This window comes from Puma concolor, chromosome D3 (genome assembly GCF_028749965.1).
Source record: "Puma concolor isolate L17-30 chromosome D3, mPumCon1.1.hap2, whole genome shotgun sequence".
Taxonomy (NCBI): domain Eukaryota; kingdom Metazoa; phylum Chordata; class Mammalia; order Carnivora; family Felidae; genus Puma; species Puma concolor.
Window position 1 is genome coordinate 18947687 of NC_141678.1, and position 22933 is coordinate 18970619.

Genomic DNA, 22933 nt, shown 5'->3' on the forward strand with positions numbered 1-22933 from the left:
GCATGTTAAGGTTTACTTTAATTGACACTTTGCTCAACAGCGAACATTCAATGGCTCAATGTCAGGGTTACAAACAAAATACTTAAGTCAAACAGTTACAGTATCCCACATTAGTTATTTCACATTTAGTGCAGATTAAAAAAAAATCAGTGCTGTGACTGAAGTACAAGGTAAGCATTTCAATTTAATAAAAAAATTAAACTTAGCACCCTTAAAATAAATACTGATAACCACTTTGTATCATTTCAATAGGAAAAAAAATCCAGTCTAACAGTGCAAAATAGCAGCGTTTTCGAGGTTGAAATTAAATCTGTGCAAACACACACCCACCTGCCACTTTGCCTCCTACAATGAACACATGCTGTTGGTTGAGAACCTCCTCACCCTGGGCTAAAAAGAGTTCCTGCTGAGTTTCTTTTAGGTTCCAAATCTGCAAAGCTGCCACAAGTTTTAGGCCACCACCTAGAAAGACTTAAGCGCAGCCCAAGGGAGATCAATGTGTTTCGGTGGGATGGAGCTCTTTTTCAGATAGACCAACCAGTAACGTTTCCAGTCTAACTCAGAACCTTCCAGCCGAAGGTGCGTGCGGTCACAGGCCTACGTGATGTGACCCTGACCTGAACGGGGGCATTTGAGTGCAGAGTCGATGCAGCATGAGGAGTGACGGCCTAAGTTCCCCACAGCTGACACTGCTCTGCAACCGGAGCATTCTAGGCCAACTCAGTGTGATTAAAAACATATGCGATTCTTAACCCCACTGTGACCAAATGGTTCTTCTAAGAAGGGAATGTCTACGTGTTAAGTCTACTTCTAATGAGTATTTTCAAACATTCAGACCTTCCCAGTGTGGTTTTTTAACACTGCTCACATAGTTATTGTCTTCTCATCTCTACACGAAACCTGGAGCTTCAGGTCTTCCTTGTAACAAGTGTAAGTGCAGCCAGGTACAAAAAGAAACACTGAGAAGCAGACCCAATTATTTTCATTACAGTGTTAGGAAAAAATAACTGCCAGTTGTTTTTTCTAAATCATTTCACATTTGACAACAGTCCAGACTGAAGGTCATCTCCAAGCAGGAAGGTGCTGATTCCAACTTCTCCAATGACCCACGTGCAACACAATTTATTCTTTTCTCAAATACTCGTGGAAGAACTGGTTTGCTCGGCTGTCACCGACGCCGAATGGGTTTATAGACACAAAATGCCAGCAGGATCACGGTCACCAGCAGGATGCTGAAAATGGTTCCCATCAACACTGCAAAAGGAAGACAGGTTACCTCCTAGCGGCACCTCCAGTTTCTGTAGCTCATCCGTTCACGGACGATGATTTATCAAATGCCACTCGGTGCCAGGCACTGCGCCGGGTGTGTGGGAGACGGACACAAACAGATTCTCTCTTGGGATGTTTCCACGTATGTGGGAGAGAAAACGTAAATAAGAGCATCTCACGAGGCTCGAAGGAATGCGACAGTGACGGGTAGAGGCTGGGTAACAGCAGGGAGGGAGGTGGAGAGAGGACCTGAGAAGGTGACACACAAATGGCAGACCACAATGAAGGAAGGAGCTGGCCGCCCAAAGACATGCAGGGAGAGCACTGCGGCCCCGAGGGCCAGCAAGGGAAGGCCCTGAGGGCCACACAAGCCCAGAAAGCCAATGAATGGAACGAGGCAAGCATGGCTGAAGGGGAAGGAAGAAAGGCAGGAAATGAAGTGAGAGGAAGGCTGGAGCCAGTTCACGCAGGGCTTTGTAGACCATGAAGGCAACATGGGATTTAAGATGACTTTGAGGACCTCACGTAAAGAATGACATGATCTGGTTCAGTAGGGAAAACAGATCCCTCTGGCTGCTATATGGAGAACCATCTGATTATAGGGCACAAGAACAGAAGCAGAGAGCCCAACCACATTTTTAAGTTTAAAAAAATTTTTTAATGTTTATTTATTTTTAACAGAGACAGAGCACAAGCAGCAGACGGGCAGACAGAGAGGGAGACACAGAATCCGAAGCAGGCTTCAGGCTCTGAGCTGCCAGCACAGAGCCCAACATGGGGCTCAAACTCACGAACCATGAGATCATGACCTGAAGTCAGATACTTAACTGACTAAGCCACCCAGGTGCCCCTCATTTTTTTTTTTAACGTTTATTTAGTTTTGAGAGAGATAGCATGAGTGGGGAAGGCGCAAAGAGAGAGGGGGACAGAAGTTCTGAAGGAGGCTCAGTGCTGACAGCAGAGAGCCCAATGTGGGGCTCGAAATCACAAACCGTGAGATAATGACCTGAGCTGAAGTTGACACTTAACCGACTAAGCCACCCAGGCGCCCAACTACGTTAAAGTCATTCATAAAAACTGAGATGAAAAAAAAGAGTGAAGCATTTCAATCTCTAGATGAGTCTTGACAAAGGCCTTCTGAGCCAAGAAGCAATGAACTAAGTTCACAAACCTATTACATTTTGGAGAGCAAATTTCACATCTAAAATCTCCGGGAGCTCCAGTGAGAAATAGGGCCTCCAACTCATCACCTGGGTTGAGCCCCGGTACAGTACTAGACATAAGAACCAGGGCTTTAAACTAACATAACCCAGGGCACCTGGGTGGCTCAGTCGGTTAAGCGTCTGACTCTTGATTTCAGCTCAGGTCACGATCTCACAGTTTGTCCTGTGTCGAGCTCCGTGCTGACGATGCAGAGTCTGCTTGGGATTCTCTCTCTCCCCCTCTCTCTGCCTCTCCATCATGCTCTTGCTCTCTCTCAAAATAAATAAAGAAAAATTTTAAAAGTAATTAACGTAACCAGCAACCCAGCGAAAGAAAGGGCAATCCCATTTGTGTGACTACCTCAGAGCTCTTTGGAGAGTTCAAAATGTTACCTTCACCAAGCAAATGTACATTTGTTTTTAAATATGTGGGCCCATGCCAGGTTCCAGTTGGAGCCTAATCATGGTTGCTCTCCACTGTGGCTACTGAAAAAATAAGATTTGACCACAGTTTTATTTAAGTCAGTAATGTGGGGGTATTTGTGATCCCTACAAAAATGCCCCCACACTGAACCCAGTTATTATTTAAAAGCCGACTCTCTCTCTCTCTCTCTCTCTCTCTCTCTCTCTATATATATATATATATATATATATATATTTATACAAGGGGGGGAAGGGGAAGAAAAGACAGGTGACAAAGACAACCTACAACTTATACAAGCTAAAAGTCGTATCTCAAAAACAGGCCTCATTACCTAAATACCTGCCCTTATTTTCAAAGTCTCGAATTCCATGAATTTGACTGAAACTGAACCTAGGTTGCCTTATTCTATTTAAACCATTTTTTCTTGCATTTTACATTTTGGAAGCGCTCTGGAAAAAAAAAACAAACTCCAAAAGCAGGAACGCAGGTGACTGGAAGTGGAGAATGGAATCTCAAACTGTTTTAAAATAATGAATTGTTAGCTACACAATATCCGTTTGGACAGTGATCCATTTCGGGCCTGACAAATTCTATTCTTCATCTTTTTACCTCTCTCACACTTTGCACATGGTATTAGCTGCCTGAACGGCAGGTGCAGGCAGAACCTAAGACTATTTAGGTCCTTCCTTACGGTTACTTCCCATCGGTCAGCTTCATTTCCTACATCTATCAAATGTGGCAAATAAAACCCACCCCACCAGGGTTCTTGAAACTTACCTATGGTAACCTATGAAAAGCACTCAGCAACAGTGTGGACATATAACATGCATATTATAATTGAAAGCCATTATTATGCCCTGAATAGGCAACATAGCACAGTGGTCAAGAATTCAGGGTTTGGAGTCAGACTGGGTTCCCAGACTGGGAATCCCAATGTAGATCATAGACAGGCTGTGTGATCTTAACGTAAGTTATACAATCTCTCTGTGTTTGTTCCCTCCTCTGAAAAGATGGGAGACAAAAATACCCACTGCACAGGACTGTTAGGGAAGTGTTTCTCAAACCATCTGTGGTAAAGGACTAGATTTTATAACTTTTACCCTGTCCCAGGTCATTACTATGTGCATGACTATTTAGCAGCTCCCTCTGCCTGCAAAGCATTACAGTCCAGGGACACCTGGGACTGGTCTCTACTTGCTTGCAACAATGTTGCAACAATGTCAAATTTTTAAATTTCTAAACGCTTAGTTTCTGTAGTCCTCTCTTTGCAGATAAGTGGTTTGGGGACCCACTGGTCTGCAGACCACTCTATGAACAGTATTTTTCTACAGCATTGCTTCTCAACCAGGGGGGTCTGGCCTCCAGTAGACATCTGGTAATGTCCAGAGATATTCTGATTATCCTCATTAGGAGCCAGGTGTGCAACTGGCATCTAGTGGGTAAAGGCTGGGGATGCCACTCAACGTCTTCTTTTTTTTAATGTTGTTTAATTTTTAATATTTTTAAGTTTATTTATTTTGAGACAGAGAGAGTGAACAAGATAGCAAGTGTGCAAGTGGGGGAGGGGCCGAGAGAGGGTGGTGGAAACAGAGGATCCCAGGCAGGTTCTGCACTGTCAGCACAGAGCCCTATGTGGGGCTCGAACTCATGAACCATGAGATCATGACCTGAGCCAAAGTCAGATGCTTAACTGACTGAGCCACCCAGGCGCCCCTAATGGTGCTCAGGACAGTGGGCCTCGCCTCCCCCAGACCCCACCAAAAACCATCTGGTCCAAAATGTCAGTAGTACCCAGGTGGAGAAACTCTGTTCTAAAGGATTAAGCCACAGAGCAGGTGGAACCCACTCAGGAGAATGCTGAGTGACAGAATGCTGAATGTAACAATACAGTAAGTGGTCGATACATATATTCAATACGAATTCATGAGGAGTCAAGATAACCCAAAATGATTCTCTGTGGCATAGAGATACAGATGTATCCATGAGGTACAGTGGGAAAGGAAGGACTTTGACTTTGGCAGAAGTCGGCCAAGCTTTAAGCTTCAGGACCCCTTTCAAAGCCAGCCACATGTATGTATGTATGTTTGTGTGTGTGTATGTATGTGTCTTGTAGAGCTCCTCCCAAAAGGTAGGTTTCAAGCTCCACAAAACCGAGGTTCTAGTACAAGTTTCTCCTGCTCTCTGAAGGTAGTGTGCCTATGAAATCTTTAGTAAGCAGAAATAGTGGGAAGGGAAAAAGCAATTACCATTAATTTACATGGAATCACGTCTGAGCTTCCCAGACCCCCAAACAACCTGTCTTAGGCTTTTCCGATTCCTTAAGACACATTTCAAAGCTATAACGGCTTGATGCCAAGATGCCGAGTGTAGCTCCAGGGAAGGAGTTTGGTGGTGCCACTCCCACTGCTCGGAGTTGTGCACTGCAGAAAACCCGCCCAACGCTATTTCCACTTTTTGCCTTTAATCCTCTCCGGGTTTCTTTAGGTTAGCGAAAACAGGTACTAATTTGGCTCTTTTCTTCAGAGTGAAGGGGCATAACGAAAACGCTCGAAAAGCAGGGCGGGGGGGGGGGGGATACACTGTCTTCCAATACCACTATTCTAGCTGTGTAAACGTAGGCAATTAACTTCATCTCTTTGAATTTCACTTTGATCCGTAAAACAGGGCTGCACTCCTTACCTTTCTCATTAAGTCACCCTTGTTGTCTAGCCTGGGCCCGCGCAGCCAAAGAAGTGGGGGCTCGACTCCCAGGTCATTCATGCAACCAGCACACAGGGAGAGCCCACTGGGCACCAGCCCCGGGGCGGAGCCTTCGGAAAAGAGCTGCACCTTCACACCCCGCCCCCGCCGCCCGCCAGCCCGCGGTCTCTCACCCAGGTTCTGCCCACGCAGCACGGCATACGGCCTGCTCCGCCCCGGCGGCTCCACGGGGCTCGGGGCCTCCGCCTGCCCCGCCAGGAGGCTGCCCAGGCCGAAGCACAGCCACCGCCACACACGACGCAGCATCTTCCCAGGCTCGAAGCGGCGGAGAGCTCACTTCCGCCGAAAGCCTCGCCTCCGTCCCCGCCCGCGCGCCTCCTTCCGCCGCTGCTTCCGCCCAGCCGGCGCACGCCGTTACCAGGGTAACCATAAATCCGTGGCCCAGTGTAGCCCTGTCGCAAGTGGTTCCTACGGGGTTAGCATTCCCGTTTGGCGAGCGTTTCCGCCCGGGGCCAATTTTCAGCGGGATCACCGGTCCGTCTGGGGCAACGTCCACCTCGATCACCATTCCGCTGTGACCAACGTTCCCCTTTTTGTGAGCTCCACGCGGGTCTCTTTACGTAGGAGTCTGCTGCGTCCATTTTGGGTCTATCGAAGGTTTTTTTGGTTTGTTTTGTTTTTTGTTCGTTCGTTTGTTTGTTTTAACGAATTTGTGCATTTTCTTTTTCGATCTTCGCCACAGGCCCAAGAAATAGACACTGTATTGCCGTCTGACAAATGCCACCTTCTCAAGAAGCCCTTACCTGGACATCCTTTTCTAAAATTGCAACTCTCTTGGGGCGCCTGGGTGGCGCAGTCGGTTAAGCGTCCGACTTCAGCCAGGTCACGATCTCGCGGTCCGGGAGTTCGAGCCCCGCGTCAGGCTCTGGGCTGATGGCTCGGAGCCTGGAGCCTGTTTCCGATTCTGTGTCTCCCTCTCTCTCTGCCCCTCCCCCGTTCATGCTCTGTCTCTCTCTGTCCCAAAAATAAATAAAAACGTTGAGAAAAAAAATGATAAAATAAAATTGCAACTCTCCCACTCTCTCAACATACATACACTCTCCCTCCCCTTGTTCCCTCTCTCTCCCACATTCCTCTTAACTCATCCCCATTTACATTAATGCGTTCAATGTACATTTTATTATTTTCTGAGTACCTGCTATTCCTCCTAGAATGTCAGGTCCCTGAAGGCAGAGATTTCATTCTTGCTCGCTGCTCTGTCCCAGAGCCTAGACTAGTAACATAGTACGTTCTCTGAATGCTTGCTGAATAAATGAGGAAACAGAGCTTAGTTAAGTGTTTGGCTTTGTAAGTGGCAGAGCTAGACTTTGACCCGTATATAGTTCTGAATCTGGAGGCTTTACCACTGCAGGCACTGCCTGGCCTCATTTTTAAGGCTTGATTTGCAGTTTACCATTGTTTACCTCACAATGCAAAGAGATGGAAAAGCATTCTGTCCACTCTCTGTAGTCCTATCCTGTGAAAATTAATAAAGAGAAACCTTGTTAAAACGGACTTAGCATGCTAGAAGGGGAAGCTTCTAGCTTCTAGAAAGGGAGAGGCACACCACTTAATGTCACTTATAGGAAGAACTGTCAATTACAGACCCCACAGAAGAATCCTCCAGAGAAAAGAATCATCAATTCCAGGCCCCAGTAGGAAAAGATGTACATTGCATCTCCTACAACAAATTGACTACCCCCATGCAACCCAGACAATGAGAAACTGTCATTGCCCTGAATTCTTGCTTTTCTCCAATGGACTTTCCTTCAAAATAACCCCTCCCAACTTTGTTCCTCTTGGCCATAAGTTTCTCTCCTTTGTTTGTTGGACTTGTCTATGGTTTTGCCATAGCTTGCATATCCTGAATTTCAATTCTCTTTTAATCCGAAATAAACTCATTTTTACTGGTAAAATATCTGATTATTTTTTTCTTAAGCTTAACAATCCAAACTCAGGAGATCCCAAAGGGGAGTGTCTTCATTAATTAAAAAAACAAAACAAAACAAACAATAGTAGGTGCCTCTCACTCACCTGACCTCATAGCTTTCACGTTAGTTAAAAAGACAGATATTCACCAATCACACGGAGGTTTATATAATTCAAAATTGTGACAGATACCATAAGAAGAAAAAAGAAATAATGACAATAATAATAACAACAATTTTGAGTTTAGGCATCAGCTAAGTGTATTACCAGTAGGCTGGTAGATTTCCTTTGTAGATATCTGCCCTGGGAACTGCTGGAATGTAGGGCATGCAACATATCTCTGCCTGAAAGAAGGAAGGAAAAAGCTGCTCTTTAGCCAAGATCAGGGACCTAACTCATTTTTCATGGAAAGTCAATCAGCCCATCCTAATATCCATGGGTTCCTGATGTCTTTAAAAGTAGAAAGAGGTAGTACGGCATAGTGACAAGACTTCCAACTTCTGTCTTGCTGACCACTAGATTACCTCTGTGGATCTCAGTGTCTGAGATAATAGGGATGATATATAAGAGAGTTTGCTTCTGAGTTGCTAGAGGACTGAATGAGATAATACATGCAACTGACATCATACATTATAAGTGATTGAGATGTTGACTGTTACTATTCTCAAAAATGCGTCTTGGAAAAGTGGGTTTAAAATGGACCCTGGGGCGCCTGGGTGGCTCAGTTGGTTAAGCATCTGACTCTTGGTTTCAGCTCAGGTCATGATCTCACGGTTATATAGACACAGAGGTTGACAGCACGGAGCCTGCTTGGGATTCTCTCTCTCTCCCTCTCTCTGTCCCTTTCCCACTCATACTTTCTCTCTCTCTCAAAATAAATAAATACACTTAAAAATTATTTAAAAAATTAAATGAACCCTGAAAGTCATTGTAGTCTAACAGTTTGTGGGTTATTGGATGCCTAGCTTCATCTTTCTTGGCTGCCTATCATTTAACCATTTCAATTTGAACTTACACTCCCTTCAAAAAAAGAATGAGAAAAACAAGAGAATAAGCAATTGTTTAATGAGAATATATTGTGTGTAATTACGCCCCAGGCACTTTGACCTTCTTTTTGTTCCTGCATCAGGATTTTTACTGTTCCCTTTGCCTGTACTGCTCTTCCCTGAGATATGTGCATGGCAGGCAACTGTCCACCATTGAGTCTTCCGCCCAGATATGCATTCCTCAGAGTGCCCTTTCTGGAGCCCCCGACACAGCCTCCACACTCACTCTTCTTCAAGCCCATCTTCATCTTCTCTTCTGTATAGTTGTCATCACTATCTTTTTTTTTATGTTTATTTATTTATTTTTGAAAGAGAGAGAGAGTGCACTATCAGGGGAGGGGCAGTGAGAGAGGGAGACAGAATCTGAAACAGGCTCCAGGCTCTGAGCTGTTAGCACAGAGCCTGACACAGGGCTTGAACTCGTGAACCACGAGATCAGGACCTGAGCTGAAGTCCATCACTTAACCAATTGAGCTACCCAAATGCCCCAGTTGAATGTTGAGTAAGCAAAAAGGCGAGGGGAGGAAGAAAAACAATAAAAACATTGAAAATAGACTGTTTTCTCCACTTAGTAACATTACATATATTTGTACAGTACTAAAACAGCAGACCATTTACAATTAAATGTAGTAATTTCTACCTCCAAATTCTCACACCCTTGACTTTCTGATGCTCGGCTCATTGTACTTTATACTCTGGTGATTTGTGAACATCTTATTTCTCTAACGGGTCTGTAAACTTCTTCCATCAGGGTTGTAGGACATTCAGTTAAATTTTAATTTGCGTAAACAGTGAGTAACATTTAGTAAAAGTGCAACCCTAATATTGCATGGGATATCATATTAGTTGTTTACCTGCAACTCAAACGTAAGTGGGCCTCCTGTATTTTTATTTGCTAAATCTGACAACTCTACCTTCAGAGCACAATCTGAAACTCATTCATTTTTATACCTTTCCTTCCCAACTTCCTAACATGGTGTGCTTTGCACACAGTAGGTGCTCAGTAAATGCATGTGTAATGAATACTTGCGTGATCATAGACTGTAGTATTAATCTGTGATGTCCAAGTCCCTACGGTTTAGGTAATACATTTCCATTTATAGTTTTTTTCCCCCATAGAAACATAAACAAAAGCAAAAATGGCAAAATTTGGGGACTTGCCAATAATCAATCAATCAGCTAATTAATTAGTATTGTGGTTAAAGATACATAATATTTATCATTTTTACCACTCATAAATGTACAATTCAGTGGCATTACATTAAATACATTAATAATGTTGTATAACCATCACCACTATTTATATCCAAAACTTGTTCATCATCCTCCACTAAAGCTCTCTACCCATTAAACAATAACTCTCCCTTCTCCCCTCTGCAGTCACTGATAACCTCTATTCTGTTACCAGTAACAGAATAACCTGTACTGTTTTTAAATTCCAGGTAACCTCTACTTTCTCTTCCTATGAATTTAACTATACTGGGTACCTCATGTAAGTGGGATCATCTAATATTTGTCCTTCTGTGTCTGGCTTATTTCACTAAGCATAATGTTTTCAAGGTCCATTCATATGATCACATATTTCAAAATTTCATTCCTTTTTGTGGCTGAATAATATTGTTATATATATTTCTTTTTTTTTTAAGTTTTCTTTATTTAAGTAATCTCTACACCCAATATGGGACTCAGATTCATGACCCCAAGATCAAGAGTCATGTGCTGTTCTGACTGAGCCAGCCAGGTACCCCTCCATTATATATGTTTCCATCTATCTATCTATCTATCTATCTATCTATCGATATCTTGTGTATCCATTCATTCATTGTTGGACACTTGGGTTGTTTCCACCTTTTGGCTATTGTGAATAATTTTGTTATGAACATTATTATACAAATACATGTTTAAGTTCCTGCTTTCTATTCTTTTCGATATATATACCTAGGAATGCGATTGCTGGATCATATGATTAGTTCTACATTTAGCCTTTTGAGAAACTGCCAAACCGTTTTGCATAAGAGCTGCATCACTTTATATTCCCCTCACAAATGCAGGAGGGTTCCAATTTCTCCACATCATTGCCAACACTTGCTATTTTCTGGGGTTTTTTTAATTACATAAAAAATTATATCTACCCTAGTAGGTATAAAGTGGTATATCATTGTGGTTTTGATTTGCATTGAGAGGCACCAGTTTGTTAAAAATTTACATTTATTTTGAAATTTATTTATTTAGTTTGAAATTCCAGTGTAATTAACATACAGTGTTGTATTAGTTTCAGTGTAGAATATAACAATTCAACAATTCTATACATTACTCAGTGCTCATCACGGTAAGAGTACTCTTAATCCCCTTCACCTATTCACTCATCACCCCACCCACCTCTCCTCTGGTGCCCACCAGTTTGTTCCCTATATTTAAGAGTCTGGTGTTTTGCTTGTCTCTTTTTTTCTTTGTTTGTTTGTTTTGATTCATAAGTTCCACATATGAGTGAAACCATATGGTATTTGTCTTTGTCTGACTGGCTTATTTCATTTAGCATTATAATCTTTAGATCCCTCCATGGTGTTGCAAATGGCAAGATTTCATTCTTTTTTATGGCTGAATAATTTTCCATCATATGTATATATATAAATATATATATATATATATATATTTATCTCCATCATATATATGTGTATATATATAATTTTACATCATATATATGTGAATATGTACCACATCTTCTTTATCCACTCATCAATCAATGGACATTTGGGCTGCTTCTATAGCTTAGCTACTGTAAATAACACTGCAATAAACATAGGGGTGCATGTATCTAATTCAAAAAGATATATGCGCCCCTATGTTCATTGCAGCATTATTTACAACAGCCAAGATATGGAAGGTGCCAGTTTTAACTTAGGAAAGGAGTGTTTTGTGACCGTGGTTTAGGAAGATACTTTGGTGGCCTTTTTGGTTATGAAAGGCAAAGCCCAGATGATGGCCTGGAATGGAGAACTGAAGACAAAAGAAGCTAAATTGCTTAAATAGTAAAATCATCTTAATTTCTCATTTTCACCTGACACCTGAAATATACATGGTGGAGGCCCTGAGATGAAAGCATGATACAGACGGGAGAATGGCTGGGTTGGGACGAAGCCAACCCCAGCCTTCTGGCATCAGAAGGCTCACAAGATGGACGGTTGGTGCTATCTGGTATTTGGGTGTCTCTGGTTTCCTGTGATGGGCTCCAAAACCACCCTCTGCCCAAAACTTTAGTCCACCTGGGCTGCTATGACAAAATACTATACACTATGGAGTTTATAAACAACAAAAATTATTGCTCACGGTTCCGGAGGCTGGAAAAGTACAAGATCAAGGCAGTGTTGTTACTGAACCAAAATTTGGCTGTCCATCACTGGAAAGATCATCATTCATTGTTGCTCAAGAGATGAGTTTTGACTGGAAAGGAATTTGAGGTTTATTCAGGAAGCCAGAAACCAGGTGAGAGGGTGGACTCCTGTCCAAAAGCCAACTTCTGCCTGGCCCAGGCATTTTTATTTTTTTAAGTAGGCTCCACACCCAGCATGGAGCTCAACACAGGACTTGAACTCACAACCCTGAGATCAAGACCTGGGTTGAGATCAACTGAGCTACCCAAGCACCCCATGGCCCATGCATTTTTAAAGGGGTTTAACCAGGACACCTGGGTGGCTCAGTCAATTGAGCATCTGACTCCTGATCTCTGCTCAGGTCATGATCTGGTGGTTTGTGGGTTCAAGCCCCGTATTGGGCTCTGTGCTGACAGCGCAGAGCCAGCTTGAGATTCTCTCTCTCCCTCTCTCTCTGCTACCCTTCCCCCCAACTTGCTCTTTCTCTTTCTCTCTCAAAATAAATAATCTTAAAAAAGATTAAAAAGGGGGCTAGGGTAGTTAATAACCAAAGAGAGTGCAGGAGCCTGCAACATTTCTTCATCACATACAGACTTCATCACATACAGATCTGTTACAGATCAAGGGCCTTAGGTTAGCAAGTAAGGAGTGTGCTCACTTGCAAGTTAACCCTTAAGACCCGCTGGAGTGCTGCTATAGCATCATGGTCATTATCACATGAGACACCTTTTCCTGTTCACACCTGGTGCCTTCTTACTTTGTCGTGGTGGAAGGGGCAAGGTAGCTCTATGGGATGTCTTCTATAATCCCATTTGTGAGGGCTCCACCTTCATGACCTAATCACCTCCCAAGGCCCCACCTCCTGATGCCATCACATTGGGGGCTAGGATTTCAACATGTGAATTTAGGGGTACACAAGCATTCAGGTCATAGCGGGGGGTCATGCACAATAATGCATAATGGGGCATTTGGGGAATAAAGGAGGGGGGTTGAGTCCATGTTTGGGGTGACTCAGGCTAAAGATATGACTGCAGCCTTAGGAGTGTTGAGGAAATCACGCGGGGTAACAAGAAAGCATACGGGAGAAGTTCTGAGCAAGAAGTGAACAGCAGGAGACTCACTGGAGATGTTGAAGAAGGCTCAGGACATCCCATGGTGTTGATAAAATGAATTCTGGTTTTGCCTGCATCTATTTTGCATCTATTCCCCTTCTTCCAGTTATAGCAGGTGCCCTGTGGGGAATCACCCATCCTACCAGGCTTATGGGGTAATACATCTCCTACACAGCCCCACCGGTGAACACGTGACCCAGATGTGACCAATCAGCATCATCCGTCCCTCTGGCTACACTGATTGGTTCCCAATCCTGAGCATGTGACTCTGAGCTAGCCAATTACAGCCAAGCCGGTTTTTGTGTTGTGTTTTGTTTTGTTTTGTTTCGCCTGAGTTACTAACCGCCACTTTGGGCATCTGTTGTTGGGATGATGAAGCCAACACGCAAGAAAAGAGAGATCTGAGATGATCGCGTGACATGGTGGAAGTACGATGAGAACTGTGCCTCCAGCTGGGACTCCTGGGCTAGAGTTTGCAGTCACTGCAAAATTCATGTAGAGTCCTGCAGTCACTTAAGCCAATCAATTTCATTTTTTTTTGCTTTAGCTTATTTGTTGAGTTGGGTGGCTGTGACTGTCACCCAAAAGGATCCTGACATGGTGGACCCTGGAGAAGCCCGAGTTGAAGAAGTACTCCAGTTATCTTAGCAAAGGGAATGGCTGGCTGGATTGTTGACCTGTCGCATCGGCTGAAGCTGGACACAACCGTCTGTGCTCCCATCTCCTCCCTCTGACATCGGCAGTTCATCTCAGTGCACGTTGTCCTGAAACAGGAATCCCGATATGGCCTTCGTGTCCTTTTTGACTATTTTTCTTCCTGGGGCATTGAAGATTACAGTTTGAAAAATGTTAAAACTCTAGCTGAAGTGGAGTGTCAGATGATGACAGGGGACTGGCGTCCAAAAAAGTTATGTATTTAAAATACAGCTGCAAAATGTACATTTGCAGCTACATTTGGAGCAGAAAAAAGCAAGGGCCTTCTTCGGTACAGCTTGTCCCTTTTGTTGTTAACGAAGGTTGCCTTTTTAAAAGTTTCCTTAAACAGGATCATGTGTATGCTCTTGTGTCCTGAGACAGGGTGAAATTTACTTCTGCGAACAATCTCATTTTATGTATCTTTATTTTTTTAATGTTTATTTTATTTATATTTTGAGAGAGAGAGAGAGAGAGAGCGTGCGTGAGCAAGCAGGGGAGGGGCAGAGAGAGAGGGAGGAAGCAAATCCCAACCGGGCTCTGCACTGTCAGCCCGAATGTCAGGCTCAAACTCACAAACCGTGAGATAATGACCTGAGCTGAAATCAAGAGTTGGACGCTTAACCGAGCCACCCAGGTGCCCTGCCAACAGTCTCATTTTAAAACCATCAACTCCAGCAGCTTTTGTCCTTTGTCAGTTTGAGTACAACCTACTTTGAGCACTTCTGAAGTTACATATTTTGTTTGTTTGATGACACCAAGTCATAATTGTATTTCAGAGACTTCTGCTCCTGGCCAGGGAGTTTTCTGTGCAAACGAACCTTCTTTTTTTCCCGTAATTATTCTGCTTCAAAGTTGGTGTTAAGAGTCAGGAATTAACTCCAACAAGTAAACCATTTGAAATCTGTCACCAGACACTTATTTTCAACCAGCAGGAAGCAAATGTGAGTTCATTTGCCTCATTCTCTATGTTTGGCAGTTTGTGTGGAAAGGCTCTTGTCTAGGCAGAGGGCAGGGAGTGGGGGAAGGGTGTTTGAAGAAATTACCCTGATATTTACATTTGCTGGATGCTCAATATTTCTTCAGGGGCTGTGGCAAGTGCTTGTCTTTTCCTCAAGACCATAATGTATCGACTTTCCCACTGAACTGGGGACTGAAGGATACACCTAACTCTAGATTAGAAGGAGTTAAAGGAGACATTTGCAATGCAACAGAATTGACAAGCCATTGCATCACGCTTAGATTATGTGACTTGAAGCCACAGTTTTTTCTCTGTGCATTCTAGGGTCTGGAAAACCACCACAACTCCATCATTTTCCTTACCATGTGCTTCTGACTTTCCTTTTGGAAAGTCTGTTTATTTTCCTCTCTCTGTACCCTGAACTGCCCCAAGCCAAAAGTAGAATGGGGTGGTTACAAGCATAGAGTCTTGAGCCAAAACGCTTGGGGTCAAGTTTTCACTTCTTTCTAGCTATGTAACTTAACCTCTGTAGGCCTCGGGTTCCTCTTCTGTAAAATGGGTGTGATAGCAGATATTCTGCCTTGTAGGGTGGTTGTAAGGGCTAAATGAGGTGACACTCCTGCATGGCAAGTGTTGATCAGAACTGAAACTCACCGCTGGGTTAGCTGTAGGCTTATCCTCCACCCAGACTGTTAGGTCTGTTACAGTAAGGATGTGAATTTGCATGTATGTATGTTAGTCTGTATAAATGGTGACAAAGACTAAAAATGCCATGTGTCTCATGTCTGCAGAGTTAAGCTTGGTGCAAGTCATGAAGGAGTCCGGTAATTTGGTAGAGTCAGTCCAAAGACAAAGAGGCTCTGCAGGGGTGCCTGGGTGGCTCAGTAGGTTAAGCCTCTGAGTCTTGATTTCGTCTCAGGTCATGATCTCATGGTTAGTGGGATCGAGCCCTGCATCAGACCCATCCTGACAGTGCGGAAGCTGCTTGAGATTGTTTGTCTGTCTCTCTCTCCCTCTGCCCCTCCCTACTTGTACTGTCTCTCAAAAATAAATAAATAAATAAATAAATAAATAAATAAATAAATAAATAAACATTAAAAAAAAAAGGCTCTGTCTGTTTGAAAGGCCTGGATATCTAGAGGGAGGGAGGGTCAGGATTAGAAGTGCAGTCATGGAGACCAGCCTGTTCTTTCTCCCTTACTCAGTCCTTCAGCTCAGGCCCCAAAGTATCTTTCTCCACTAGGGGGCGTCGAAATCTGATTCAGGCTTTGAGCCTCAGTTTGGCTTCTCTGGCCTCAGACACGCATCCAGATGCTGGGGGTTAAGGACATGGAAGATGGGCTAGTGAGGAGCTTTCTGTTGGAATTTACTAGTGAGAGAGACTGCCAGGTCACGCCTTTCTATTTTGTATTCTTTCTATCCCAGTATCAAGACAATGATTAACTTGAAATCTTTCTTTTAGCAGATGTTTTTGAGCACTAGTATAAATCTGGAACTAGGTTGCCCATAATTCATTATGTTCTTTTTTCTGTTTTATTATAATGTATAATCGATATATATCCAGTGCAAATAATTGGTCTAAATACAATGTTATATTAGTTTCAGGTGCACAACATATTGATTGGATCATTCTATACATTACTCTGTTGACCATGACGAGTGTAGTCACCGTACAATGTTATTAAAATATTATTAGCCGGAGGTGCCTGAGTGGCTCAGTCGGTTAAGCGTCCGACTCTTGATTTCAGCTCAGATCATGATCTCACGATTTGGGAGTTTGAGCCCCACACATGCTTGTGTCATTACAGATTGGATTGTTCACAGATATGATTCGAGCAGCGAGGATGAAGAACCCGCAGGGAGGGAAGAGCCCTCAGGTGCATCAGGAAACGGTTCCTGGGAGCAGTCAGGTTATACCTGCAGCTTTGGAGACTGAGGAAGCGGGGTGTGAAATCAGAGAAAAAAGGAAATGTGTGTTCTTCTCGTATTTTAGTGATGTAGGAATAAGAGCTGTCATGTCTGTTGGCTTAGGGTATACTGTTTTGAATCATCTTTTCTTGCTTTGTTATTTAAAGTTTCTCTTTCCCCCAAGACCGGCTCTTTTCTGCTCTGCCTCTGCCAAGCATCAAAGCCTCGGCGATGTTAGGCTCGCACGTCTTGGGAATCGAGCAGGGGCAGTTACTGGGTCGGGTTTGGTGCGACCTGTGACAGAGGCGGTCCGATGAGGCACTCTGTCACTCACACTTGAACTGGAGACAAAGTGCTTCCGTGTGAGCCGGGCGCTGGGGACCCGGGGACCCTCTCCCTCTGCACCTTCAGGTCACGGAGCAGCACCTCCATGGGCCACCCTCAGCTTTGCCCGTGGGTGAAAGGGCGCTCCCGGGGTGAGCATCACAGAGAATGTTCCCTCTCCGCCTCCTTCCTGCGCGTGCTCCCGGGACCTTCTGCAGAAGTGAGGTGAGAGGTGCTCCCTGGAGCACAGTTCTCTCCTCCTCTCCTCACCCAAATCCCGGGTCCCTGGACCAGAATAAATCCCGTACTTGCCTCCCTGTGAGAGAGACCTCTGTGCGGCTGTCCCGAGGCCCTCCCTCGTTGGCAGGAATTCTAGAGGCCTGTGTGAAGGCTTCTGGGCCGGCCGCACACACTGGCTCTCACAGCCCCGCTGAGCTGTCTCCTAGGACTGAACAGGCCCAGGACAGAGGCTCTTGGCAGTGGGGCTGGGGTTCCTGCCCCTGTCACATCCCACTGCTCCAACCACACAGCAATGGGCCTGCTCCCCACACCACGCTTATAGCCCACGCTGTGATCTTTCTTGTGCCTGCCCGGGCCCTCCCCTACTCCCCCCAGTGCTCAGGGCAAAGGCTGGCAGGCACAGGTGTTTCTGTGGCTGCACCGGTGGGTGTTTTCCCTTTGCTTTGCCTATAGACTGGGCCACTTTGGATAAATTGCATTACCTCTAATGTCATGGTCACCCTCCCTAAGGGGCTCGGGGACCCATGCGGAGCACAAGGTTGTGTGAACGTCCAGTGTCTCCCAAGTACCTAAGGTCGGAGCAGGCACAGGTCACCTGATATGGGGAATTGGTGGTCACTCTCCACGGGCCCAGCACAACCATGAAGGTGCCCCTGGATTTGGCTGGATCGTTTAGTTGATGGATTGACTGGTTAGGGAAGGTCGCAGTATACCCATGGTTGTGGTTCCGCTGTCCCCATATTGGAGAAAACTACTAAGGTGGAGGCTGACCAAGAGACAGGAAATGGACAGGAATCAGGAGGCAGGAAGGAGGCCAAGTGGTCACCGGGGGAGGGAAATTGGGAGGCGGGCAGTGTCTTGCACACAAAGTCCTGGGGACAGTGACTGCCACTCAGAGGGACGGGGTGGCTCAGGTGCTGCTTCCTGGTCCCAGGTATGGAATCTGAGGGCTGGGAAGGACCTAGAGACCCTGGACCTGCTCCTCATCACATTGGAGAAAGGATCAGATCAGGGCTCCAGGGGGACTGCAGCCCTGAGGACAGAATTGTTATCTGGGGTTGGGGCAAATCCCGGGGGCAGCGGCCTGAGTTCTCACCTCACCCTCCCTTCCCCAAGGCCACCCCATCACTGTCGCTGCCCTTGTGTGCGCAGAAGTCTGCTTTACAGATCCCGAGGATTAGGATGCAGACCCCAGCCATCTGCATATAATTTACTTCCCACTTCTGGCTCTTTTCTATTTATTTCCTGCCCATAAATCTCCTGTGTGACTCTTCCCTGCTCTCTCTTTGGACGATTCTCATCCTGAAGGACCCGGTCCCGTCCAGGCACAGGAGGTCCTCGCATCTCCAGTGTCTATACAATCTCCCCGCCACCCCCTCACCCACTTTCTCAGCAGCACCCTGGCTCCAGACCTGAGCTCTGCATGACTGAATCCTGCTGCGCAGCCTTGAGTGGTGGGCCAAGAGCAGGGCTGGAATGAGGAGGGCTGGGCCCACACTGCTGGAGGGCCCCCCTGGAAGCCTGGGTTTGCCCTGGCCGACCCCCTCTTGGTGCTCTCCTGCCCCAGAGAGGGGGTGGGGACCTCTGGAATCACATGACTGTCTTCTGCCTTACAGCTACCAAGGTCACACAATTTTAAAAAAAGAATTATTCCATCAGGAATCTGGTTCCAGAAATCCTCCTGTCCTGGACTCAAGAGAATGAATCAAGAAAGAAGGGGCATGGAGTGGAACAGGAGGAGGAAATGGAGTGCAGAGAGGCAGGAGGAGGGGCAGAAGGCAAGCAAGTGCCCTTCAGGGAACCTCAACCTCCAGGAGCACACTGGGGTGGCTGTAAATGCGCATGACCTCTCGGGAGGACATGAAGGTCATGGCCACTGCCACAAGTGAAGGGTGTACTGACAACATTTCCCAGGGAGTGGACACCCTACATTTGCTGGGCCAAGGCCTCCACTGGCTGCTGAATTTGGGAGACAGGGCTGGAGGCACCTGCTGGGCCACCGTGTGCCGGACTGCAGGAGGAGCAGGTCACATCGTGTTCTTTGTGAAAAGTGTCCCTGGAGGGTTCAAGAACCCAGTTCTGCAGGACCCTATCCCGCCCAACCCTCTCAAGGTAAACAGGGAGCACTTCAGCCAATCAATATGGTGAGACAGTGCGGAGGTGGGCTTGACTTCTCCTAGTTCAGGCTCCAGGGGGAAGGGGGTAGAGGACAGAGGCCCAGAGCCTCCCTGTCAATCAAGTAGGGCAACTCCCCTGGCCCAGCTCCGCATCCTCAAGGGCACATAGCAGCCTGCCATCAAGTAGGGGCCATAGCAGCCTCCAATCCAGGCTGGGAGGTGCCCAAGATCAGGAGTCCCCTCAACCCCTGCAGAGTCCTGTGGACGACCTGGGTCACCTCATGGCACCATTTCTCAGGCTGGGATTCTATAGATTTTTCATACATACATATAAAAACCAAACAGAGCAGAAAAATTTGAAGGAAATTCAATGCAGTGCTAACTTGGAATATGTTAAGGAGTTAGGATTACAAGTTACTGACATTCCTCTTTCCAATTTTGTAAATAAATAAAACAAACATAACTTGTATTGTATTTTAAAAAGCAGTGTCTTCTGTGACCTTACCCTGCTGGAATATGCTAACGACATATAATTCATGATATTAATATGAAGTATACTGGCTGTGTTTTAATTGAAAGCCGCAGGCAAAGTTTGACAGGGTGTTGTTAGTAAGAAAGATTATGAGCGAGGAAAAGGGGGGAGAGTTTGACAGTCCACTGTGACTGTGCAGGTGTCATGATGGGCTGTAGTGCACTCCATGTGGGGTTGGGGGGCAGGGTCACCACTCTCACCCTGTGCCGTTAGACCTCTTGCTCCTCACGGGACCCAGAGGGGGGAACTTGTCCTTTTCCTCTTGTAATTCCTTACATTGTGTTCCCCAACTGGAGCTTTGCATAGAAAGGAGCTTGCCTGCCTCCCCCTGGGATAGGGGTGAAGTGTTCCTTGCCCACAGGAAAGGGTCTGGTCTATAAGGGTCACCTATATTTGACTGGACTTTGTGTTTCAACATCTCACTTAGCCGAGGCCAATTCCTATGTCATGTCCCGGAGGTGAGTCACAGGACCTGGGACAGGACAGATGCCTCACCTTGGTCCTTCAGCATCCTTCTGTGAAGCTTAGAGAAGTTCTCAAAGGGCACTCCAGGTCCTCGATCTTGGACACCAGCTTCCCCAGCTGGCCATCTGTCTTGATCTTATCCTTCCCAGTGACTGCAGACAGAATGGGCCACAATGATCCTTCTTCACAGGGCTCCTTCCGCCATGAATTGATGCACTGGAGGCAGCAGACACAACATAGGTTTTTCAAGGTAACTGAGGCAGATGAGACATCTACATCCTTCTTTAAAATATTCAGCCATATCCACTCTCTGTGGAAAAATGAGCATGATATTAGAGTTTCCTAATGACTTAAATGAATAGGAGTGCATGGGGTTTTATCCTCTTTCCTTGCATAGACATGTCATGTACCTACTATGTGTCATCCCTATACTAGGAAATGACATACACTACAAATAAGTGACTCTTAGTGCCGATCTTTTGATATTTGAGATGCTAATTAGAATAAAAGACTTGATTGGTCATTCAGCTTTGACCTGAGCTGGTAAAATGGACCAGACATGAGGTGTCCAATAGTACAGCCACCAACCACACGTGGCAATCAAGCCCCTGGAATTCAGCTCCTCTGAATTGAGCCGTGTTCTGAGTGTAAAATGCACACTGATTCGGAAGACAGAATAAGGAAAAAAAGAGACTCTCCTGTTGAGATTTTTAAAACAATGTATTTTTTTTTAACGTTTATTTATTTTTGAGACAGGGAGAGACAGAGCATGAACGAGGGAGGGTCAGAGAGAGAGGGAGACTCAGAATCTGAAACAGGCTCCAGGTTCTGAGCTGTCAGCACAGAGCCCGACGTGGGGCTCGAACTCACGGACCGCGAGATCATGATCTGAGCCGAAGTCGGATGCTTAACCGACTGAGCCACCGCGCCCCTAAAACAATGTATTTTTGAAATCAATACATGTTGATGGACTTCAAGCTGATTACAAAGCTGTAATCATCAAGACAGTATGGTGCTGGCACAAAAACAGACACCCTGATCAATGGAACAGAATAGAGAACCCAGAAATGGACCCACAAACATATGGCCAACTAATCTTTGTCAAAGCAGGAAAGAATATCCAATGGAATAAAGACAGTCTCTTCAGCAAGTGGTGCTGGGAAAACGGGACAGCAACATGCAGAAGAATGAACCTGGACCACTTTCTTACACCATACACAAAAATAAACTCAAAATGGATGAGAGATCTAAATGTAATTCACGAAGCTATCAAAATCCTTGAGGAGAAAGCAGGCAAAAACCTCTTTGGCCCTGGCCACAGCAACTTCTTAGTCAACAGATCTCCAGAGGCAAGGGAAAAAAAGCAAAAATGAACTATTGGGACCTCATCAAAATAAAAAGCTTCTGCACAGCAAAGGAAACAATCAGCAAAACTAAAAGGCAACTGACAGAATGGGAGAAGATATTTGCAAACGACATATCAGATAAAGGGTCAGTATCCAAAATCTATCCAGAACTTATCAAACTCAACACCCAAAAAAACAAATAATCCAGTGGAGAAATGGGCAAAAGACATGAATAGACACTTCTCCAAAGAAGACATCCAGATGGCCCAACTGACACATGATAAAATGCTCAACATCACTCATCATCAGGGAAATACAAATCAAAACCACAATGAGATACCACCTCACACCTGTCAGAATGGCTAACATTAACAACTCAGGCAACAACAGATGTTGGCGAGGATGTGGAGAAAGAGGATCTCTTTTTGCATTGTTGGTGGGAATGCAAGTTGGTGCAGCCACTCTGGAAAACAGTATGGAGGTTCCTCAAAAAACTAAAAATAGAACTACCCTACGACCCAGCAATTGCATTACTGGGTATGTATCCAAGGGATACAGGGGTGCTGTTTCAAAGGGGCATGTGCACCCCCTGTTTATAGCAGCACTATCAACAATAGCCAAAGTATGGAAAGAGCCCAAATGTCCATCGATGGATGAATGGATAAAGAAGATGTGGTATATATATATATATATATATATATATATATATACACACATATACAATGGAGTATTACTCGGCAATCAAAAAGAATGAAATCTTGCCATTTGCACCTATGTGGATGGAACGGGAGGGTATTATGCTAAGTGAAATTAGTCAGTCAGAGAAAGACAAAAATCATATGACTTCACTCATAGGAGGACTTTAAGAGACAAAACAGGGGAACATAAGGGAAGGGAAACAAAAATAATATAAAAACAGGGAGGGGCACAAAACAGAAGAGACTCATAAATATGGACAATAAACTGAGGTTACTGGAGGGGTTGTGGGGGGGGTGGGCTAAATGGGTAAGGGCACTAAGGAATCTACTCCTGAAATCATTGTTGCACTATATTCTAACCCACTTGGATGTAAAATAAAAAAATAAAAAAACTTTGCTTAATCATTTTTATTTTGCGCAATCTCTACGTCCAATGTGGGGCTCAAACTCATGAGCTTTGAGATCAATAGTCACATATTCCGCTCGCTGAGCCAGCTAGGCACCCCTTCACTTCCAATCTCTTATTTTATTTCTTTTCCCAATCTTTTATTTATTTT

The 22933-nt window shown here is 45.0% G+C and overlaps 1 protein-coding gene across 1 annotated transcript; it reads right to left on the reverse strand.

Moving 5' to 3' along the window:
• Positions 1-6036, reverse strand: CD3H12orf76 (chromosome D3 C12orf76 homolog). Its single transcript, XM_086681949.1, has 2 exons — positions 5769-6036; positions 1-1254 (listed from the first exon to the last, which is right to left on the reverse strand). Exons 1-2 carry the CDS (start codon positions 5899-5901, stop codon positions 1169-1171), a joined length of 219 nt encoding a protein of 72 aa, XP_086538075.1. The 5' UTR covers positions 5902-6036; the 3' UTR covers positions 1-1168.
• Between the last annotated feature and the right edge of the window lie 16897 nt (positions 6037-22933).